At 38.9% G+C, this 8,279-nt stretch overlaps 1 protein-coding gene and 2 pseudogenes across 1 annotated transcript; all 3 read right to left on the reverse strand.

Moving 5' to 3' along the window:
* Positions 1–258: 258 nt before the first annotated feature.
* Positions 259–2,126, reverse strand: LOC149099081 (uncharacterized). The gene is made up of 2 exons (XM_089276751.1): positions 2,040–2,126; positions 259–1,708 (listed from the first exon to the last, which is right to left on the reverse strand). The coding sequence occupies exons 1-2, from the start codon at positions 2,124–2,126 to the stop codon at positions 455–457; spliced, it is 1,341 nt and encodes a 446-aa protein (XP_089132877.1). The 3' UTR covers positions 259–454.
* A 236-nt stretch (positions 2,127–2,362) lies between these two features.
* Positions 2,363–3,954, reverse strand: LOC149099082 (uncharacterized; annotated as a pseudogene).
* Positions 3,955–5,437: 1,483 nt separating this feature from the next.
* Positions 5,438–8,045, reverse strand: LOC149099083 (uncharacterized; annotated as a pseudogene).
* Positions 8,046–8,279: the final 234 nt, after the last annotated feature.

Below are 8,279 nucleotides of genomic sequence, written 5' to 3' on the forward strand. Positions count from 1 at the left end.
CTTGTGGCGTCCGCCAGTTTTAAAAAAAGACATGTTCTGTCCCTTACCCACATGTAATTCCTTATATTTCGAACAAATATATACCAACCAAAACATTATTACATTTTGCATCAAAAGTTGTTACATTTTGCGTTACTGACGTTATTACATTTTGCGTCGAAAGTTATTACATTTTGTGTTACTATTACATTTTGTGGTAAAAGTTATTACATTTTGTGTTACTATTACTTTTTGTGTCAGTTATTACATTTTGTGGCGTAACAGGGGGAAAAGGGCTCAAAAGCCAAATGTTTCAAGTGAAAGTGACAATTCCAGAGAATTTCAGGGCAAGGGGTTTTACCCAAAAAGCCTTCTATGGGGAGGTATTATGTTCTCTGAAAGAACACAAATAATTGGTGGCTTATTACAGTGCATACTAGGTTTCATGTAAAAAGTTTAACATGATAATTCCTACTTAATTTCCACTGATACTACTTGATGATGTTGCCACAACATTAACTGTGCCAGCTGTGCTTGCAGAACACGCTTCAGCTGGCACTGGCAGTGCCTTGAAGAATTTAGCCAAGTGCTTTAAATAGAACTGTTCTAATTTTAACAACATGGCAGCAAAAAACTCAGCATCAAAATAGATACGTTCGATGACCATCCCCTGAAAGGTGTAGGTGACGAAGTCACACCACTTTGCCCCTGTTATCCCCATCTGCCCTTGGACCTGACAGTAGTATTTGTGGTTTTCCTTTAAAACCGGGAAATCATCTTTCATTTCCAAATGAAATTGACCATCACCAGCACATGCTGTCTCGGGTGTGACATTTCTATGTTTGTAGGGACATTTAATTTCAAGGATCCCATATGGGTTGTCCTCTGTCACATCAATAACTTTTGCATCTGGTGAGCAACCAAGGAATGGAAAAGCAAGGTTTACCACAAATCCCAGTGTAAATGTTTTTACAGGATGCCCACTGTGCCTTAGATAGTTCTCATATTGCTCTAGGGCTTTACTTTCATACTCAATCCCATGTCTCAAGGGTTCAGGTAAATTTCTTGAGTTGCTAGAGGTATTTCCATCCCCAACAAGGCCCTTGAAAAAAGCATTACTGACAGATTTTCGACTTAAAATGTCTCCAAATGTCAAAGCTGTCAATCTGGGTTTCCTTTCACTCCACCATTGACTGTTATTTTGCTGTGACTGTGTTTCAGATTTGAGTGAATTAGCATCCTGTTCACTGATTCTTAGAGAATCATAAAATGGCTGATGTTCTGAAGTGCATTGTGTGAAAATAAACAGGGGAAGATGTAAAGATACTGGGAATGAACGATAATTTGTGATAGGTACAGTGTTGCTGTTACATTGCTTAGACAAATCAACATTGCATGTAACTTTGAAATTTCCTTCAGTGGGTGCCATTTGATAGCTAAGATATCCTCCCAAGGGTGCAGGCCCAGCTCTAGTGGGTACACTTTTACCCCCAGTATCCATGTACGAACTAAGCCCAAAGTTATTGTTGATGTTTTGGAAATGGACTTTGAAACTTTCGATCTCTATGTCACTTGGGGCTGCCTTAACTGCAGGATACAATGAACAGGCAATACCGGGTGAGGACTGTACAGAAGTGCTTCCTGACGCTGTTGTGCCTAGTTTGGGTTTTTTAAAGACCATATTCATCAATGGTTCTAATGAGATGCTCTTTCCTCTAGGCTTGTGCCACTGTGAACTATGTATTAAATTTAATTTATTACATTATTTTTCTTTTTTAAATTACTTTTACTTTTTTTAATTTTTTTTTAACTTCAGCACGCCTGTGAAAACAGGCATCATTCTTTGCTCCTGGCACTAAACAAAAGAGGCAAGGTCATCACTGTGAGGTTTATTTGTGAGTGCACAGTGGCAGCATGATGGAATCTTGCACACTGAAAAAAATAGAAAAATTTTTTTGCAAATTCTACATTCACAAGAAAACGAAATGCAAGTAATGCTTTTTTAGAAGTGTGTCAACTTCCACTCTGAAATACAATTTGAGGGGAGTGACAATAATTACCAGCTGTGATACTTTGATAACGAGTAGTACTACTCTTCGATCAGTTGATGTAAAAATAACAATGGTATGAAATAAATGCTCAGTCATTTTTCGATTATACAGCTGCTTTCACTATCAGCATCCATAGCAGTTTATGTTGCTGCATCAGCTTCTGACGTGTCGTTTGAAATAAATCAATCAAAAGCATTGCACAAGAGACCAGTATTGAGAAGGTCATGGTAGTGGCCTGTGAGTGGTACATCTCGATGTGTCTTGTTTGTTTAGGACGTCAAAAGATGAAAGTAGCTGTCAATGTAACACTGAAAGGGAGCTAATGGGTACTTTTAAAGAACAACACAAAGAAGACTCTTAATATCAATTTTAGTGAAGCAAAGAACAAAGTAAATGACCATGGACCGAGCACCATGGACCGAGTGCAGTTCATGTTCTACCCATGGTTTTCTTTGTCTTTTTTTGTCATGTTGGTGACCAGCCCCAAACTTCCTCTCGGTCAAATGTTGAAACTTGCAACCTGAAATGAAAAATGAAATGCTTCCTGAGGGGGTTATTCCCACCAGGGCCTTGTAGGTCTCCTTACCTTTGTAATTGGAATACATATTTCCTTTCAGCTCGAGAGATGTAGGTGCTTCACAGTCAAGCTCAGTACAGTCTATAATAACACGTGTCTTTGGATAGCTGTCTTTGAAACTCTGTGGCATAGTTGCATCGACCTGTTCTCTTGTTGGCCAAATAGGAATTGCTGACAAACAGAGATACATGAAGTTAACCCAGCTAACAAAGAGTTGACTGACGGTACTCTTGTCAATTCCAAAGAGCCATCCTAGATCCTTAGTAGAAAACCCTCTCCGTATCCTCATCAATGTCAAGAGGAATTGCTGTTCCCCCGTGAGAGAGCGTTTACATCCACGCCCAGTTTCCGGGCGAGAATTTGGTGCTGAAACCAACCTGATGTTCTCTCCATTATCTCCTGGTTGTAGTAAATTTAGTACGCTAACAAAAACTGCATAATTTGGGAAACCAGTATAGTGCATACATTTCTCATCAGACTTGATAACTTCAACAGAAAAAACTGGACCATCAGCTTTTTTTCCTGCTGAGGATCGTGACTTTCTCAGTTAACTGCTTATTTGCAGCAGACAGAGCATTAAAAGCTTTTTGGACAGCTTTCAATGCTAAATCACAAAGCAAGTTTATGACATTGCCTGTCACTCTAGCAGTAGAAGTTTCACAATTTGTAGGACTAAAAGAAAAGAAAAACGGGCAAGCAGGTTACAGCGGGAGAAAGACCCACAAGATCAAGTGATTACTCCCTAAGCTAGCATTTGACTTGTTTTGCAACTTTTTGTAAATAAGTTTTATAACATAGTGTTTCACAGGTGGATTACTCAGATTTTTAATGTAAAAGTTGTTTCAGCTTCTAAACTTGTACAAACAGTAGGTTCATGTCATCTGCATAAGTCGTCAATGTTATTGACTTGTTTTATTGAATGAAGTTATGGTGTAAGCATAAGTCTTGCGTAACTTTTAAAAACTGACCCTGACTCTGCTGACTCATACAAGATGTTAGATGGTTGACTTCAGTTTTTCTGGGCTTTCCTTTTTCTCCATTCGCCAGCAGGCCTCTGATTCCATTTGAGTGGCAATGTCCCTATCTTTAAATGCAAACGGCTGCCCCCTTGTACATGAACAATGTCACTTTGTTGAAGTGTACGTTACAAACCCTTGGTGCATTCATAATCACAAACCCGTCCTTCCCTGATGTTCTGGACATCAGATTTTCCCAAACTCATCCAATTTTTTTTCCACAAGGAATACTAAAAAAGGTAAAACCTGTTTGATTATCATTTGCATCATATATTCTGTTTGAACAGCCAAAGTAAACACACTGTTTTCCTTGGCTTTTCTTTGCCGCCATCTTGAAACAGATACTTCCATAGCCTTGCTTTCATGCAACCAGAAATAAGAAGGCTGAATTATGCAAAGCGTCTATGGAAGACTCGACTTTAAATGATCCTTGTTTTAGTGGGTCGTGTCCAGGAACTGTTGCCAGGCAGCCAAGTCTCCCTCCTGTGGTATAAGCACAATTTCATGCGTGATATTTGGAAGGGAATTGCTCCTTCGCTGTTAAGAAGTCTTTTCGCTGGGTCAAATGAAATTGACAGAAATAATACCAGGCATGCTAGTAAAGGTAATTATTATCAGAAAGAAGCAAAGTTGGAAATTTTCAAACGCTCATTTTCAAGAACTGGAGCAAAAGTATGGAACCTTATTCCTTCTGACTGGAGAGATGCTTCTAAATCTTCTTTTAAGAAAAAATTGGTGGATTTCTCTTTGATACTCTTGGATAACAATGATTATGTTGAAGTCGAGAATTTAGTGCAATGACAACACCCAGGCTCTTACAATTTGGTGGAATGTATTTATTGATAATAAATTTAGATACTAATTAACAAATAACTACAAAAGCCACTTGAACTTGTTGCTTTTGGCAACTTTGTTGTTTCTGTGGGATCCAAATGAAATGGGATTTACAAAGTTTAAATTTCTTAGTTGTAATAGAACTATTGGATAACAGTTAAGCGTGTATTTTCAAGAATATTTTTCAACATGTTGTGTTTACTTGTACAATTAAAAGCTTTCCTCTCAAAAATGAAAAATATTGTAGTTATGATAACGATAACACAATTTCAATGCCACAGAAATTCAATTTACTGCCTGTTAACTTACATATAACATTACACGAATGCAATAAAATTTATCTCGTTTTACACTAAATTAAAACCAGTTTGTCTCTTCTAAGGGAGAGCATTTGTCTAATGTTTGCCTTTTCTTCAAATTATGACATGCTATCCACACGTTAAACCTGGAAATTTCAAGTTTGGTTTTTAAACCAAAACACAAACCAAATGCCAACAGCTGATAACAGAGCAAAATTCTCATTTGTCCAATCTTACTTTAGTCAGGTTCTGACTAAAGTGCACCTAAATGCCAATTTGTTTTTCTGCTAACATGAAACTTTGCACCTATTCCAAAAACATCTAGTCATTTAGCACTTGTCCCCATGCCCCCCCTTCCTAGAATTTTTTCAGGCTTTATTTTCACTACTGCTTAAGTAGTGTTCATGGCTGCCATGATTGTTGACAACTTCAAAAATCCAACAGCTGCAAAGTTTTGTTCCTGCAGAAAACAATATTTTAGGGTTTTGGTGCAATTTAAGAAAAACAACACGATTGTACAACGTTCATAGTCTGCAAAATTAATGTCTTTCAGATAGCCAAGTGCCTAACCAGTCTCATCATAACAGCCGGCGAAGTCTTCCTGAAGACTTCTCTCTCCTCTTCTGTGTCTTCAGGCTGCAAATACCATAGCCATTTGTTGCCGACACCACCAACACATCTTCAAATGAGGAAGATGAGGGCTGCGAGTTGGCTCTGGTGACTGATGTGGTAACCAATAGCTGAGCCGATCTTGGACAAATTGGCCCAAACATCTCCCCACCCCCTCTCAAGTTGCAAGTGTTTCAATTTTGGGCAAACCACGCAAAGGAAACCTGCATTGAACTTTAGTCTTGGAACAGTTGAGGAGCTCACAAAATGCATTGACAAATTGTGCCCTTCTTTCGTTAGGCAATTCATCAGAGTTCAAGCAATGTGCAATTGATGGAGCAAGTTCCAGTAAGGCAGTTAAGTGTTTGTTACGTTTTAGGCCAAGTGCAGCGAGTGTTGGTCTGTCTAGTAAAGTAAAGTAGTTTATTAAAACTCTCTTGCAGTAAAACAACTGAATTAACGAGTACATTTTACAATCTTAAATTATCTAAAGTACAGTAATTTACAAATATAACAGTGGTACTATCAATTGAGTCACATAAAATATTTATATGTAAAAAAAGTCCTCTACTCTCTTTGTCATGCAGGCCTGCATGTCTAATTTGTTCATCAACACCCAAACAGTGCATTGTTCATTTTACATCTCTCTGACACTTGATCTACCTCTCTGCCATGTTTGTCACATAAACAGTATGGACAATTTTGATCTGCATCCCCCTGGGAAGGATGAGCCACTGCTTCACCAAGGCATGTACAGTTGCTCTTGGATGTTGTCTGACTGTTTCCTCACGTACCTGCTGGTAGCTCTGAATTGCTGTGTTCTGCCTGGCCCTAGCTGTAGCTCCTGCAACCTACAGTGGAGAAATAGGTGAGGTCCCTTACACTGAAAGTGAAAATGGGTCTGTCAGTCTCCCAGTAATAAGTGTACAACAATGACTTTATTCATCATCATCATCATCATCAGTCCTCATAGCGCCATCGGACACATAACACCTTCATAGTCTCTCCCCAGCGTGAAGTGTATGGTCTCGAGTTCTTTTTCCGTTGACCTCCTCCAGGTTGTTCTAGACCTTCCATGTTGTCTTTTCCCTTATGGTGTCCAGAATAGACCTACTTAAGGAATGTCGCTGGGGTCTTCAGTATGTGTCCAATCTAAGTCCATTTCCTCCTGGTTAAGCTCACCATGATGTCTTCTTGGTTACAAATCTTGCCCACTTCCAAGTTCGTCACTTTCTGTGGCCATGTTATGCCCAATATAATGCGAAGGCATTTATGGGAAAAACCCTCAGCTTTCTAACCATTTCCTGAGTTGTTTTAATAATAATAAACTTTATTACCGTGTCTAAAATGTTTAGCTGAGGGGAAGCGTCCCCTCTACTAATTGTGGACATCTACCTAAAATAATTACAACTATTACAATAATAAGAAAAATGTCTGTGATAAAAAAGCTATATACATGATTATTATTAAAATTCACAAAGGCAGCAATTGCATCTTTCATTGTTTAAAAAGTTACTGAAATCGTGTTTCCAAATTGTTTTCTTAAATGTATTAAGAGACTGACAGTTTCTTTCATCGGTCATCAGGTGACTCCAGAGTCCTGATTTCCAGGTTTCCGAGCCATAGAGAAGCACTGTCTCAACATTTGAGTGGTAAAGCTTTAATTTCATCTTGAGAGAGATCTTTTTAGAGCTCCATGTAGGCTTCAATGAAGTGAATGCTTATCTCGCTTTGCCAATTCGTGCTTTTGCATCTGCATCTGCACCTCCCTGTACATCAATCACACTACCAAGGTAAGAGAACCTATCTATTTTCTCTATCTCCTGTTCGTTTATTTTGATTTGGCAATTACGCTTGCACCCAGTGCTCATCCATTTAGTCTTTTTGCTGTTGATGTTTAACCCGACCTTAAATGCTCTCCAGAGCTGGAGAGCAGGCAGGTCGTCAGCGTAATCCAGGTCTTCTAATACGGATGTCAGCTACCATCTAATCCTAGTATGTTGGTGACTTGTTGTTTCCTTCAAAAACCAATCTAGGGGAATCAGAAACAGTAAAAGTGACAACATGCATCCTAGTTTTACCCCTGTTTCGACCCCAAACCATGGTGTTAAATTTCCCTCATGGAGAATGCTGCAGGTAAAGTTTCTGTATAAAGCTTGAATCATCCAGATGATCTTCTGTGGGATGCCATAAAGCTTTAGGACTTTCCATAGGATAGTACGCTGCAGGCTATCCAAAGCCTTCTCGTAGGCAATGAAATTCAAATGTAGGGGTGCTTGCCATTTCATGCATTGTTCTATTATATTCCTTAGGGTGGAAATCTGTTCTTGTGCATGACCTTCCCTTACGGAAGCTTGCTTGTTCCTTTCTCAGCTGATTGTCTACTGCCTGTGAATTCTTGTCAGAATAATTCTGGTGAACACTTTAGACACCACTGATACAAGAGTGATTCCCCTCCAGTTAGTACATTCAGTGGTGTCACCCTTCTTGGGATTATCACGAAAAAACCTTTGTGCCAGTCATCTGGGATCTGCTCCTCCTGCCATATGTGCTTGAACAAGACGAAAAGCACCTCAGAAGCTGTTTCAATATCTGCCTTTAGTAGCTCTGCTGGTATGTCATCATAGCCAGGGGCCTTATTATTCCTCAATTGTCTAATTGCTTTTCGTATTTCATCCATAGTTATTGCGTCTGAATTTATATCAATGCATAACTCTGCTTAAAGTCGCACTAGTTTGCTGAAGAATGCGCAAGAAAACTAAACACATGGATTGGATGAATTTGGCCACAAATGTTGCGTGTTTAACTTGATCTGGGACACTTAAATTGTAACAACACATTTACAGGATTTCCATTGTTCAGCAAAGGTGGGGTGAAAAAGACGCACCCACATTACTAAATATAATCGAACAAT

Source organism: Orbicella faveolata, unplaced genomic scaffold (genome assembly GCF_042242905.1).
Source record: "Orbicella faveolata isolate gen_17 unplaced genomic scaffold, um_ofav_v1 contig_46, whole genome shotgun sequence".
NCBI classification, from domain to species: Eukaryota; Metazoa; Cnidaria; class Anthozoa; order Scleractinia; family Merulinidae; genus Orbicella; species Orbicella faveolata.

What these genes read in the sequence shown, in the direction of transcription:
- LOC149099081 (XM_089276751.1), bottom strand. Translation starts at nt 2,126, where the DNA reads ATGACTGAGCATTTATTTCATACCATTGTTATTTTTACATCAACTGAT. An exon ending in TTATCAAAGTATCACAGCTG is followed by an intron (nt 1,709 to 2,039) that starts GTAATTATTGTC and finishes CATAGTTCACAG; the next exon opens with TGGCACAAGCCTAGAGGAAA.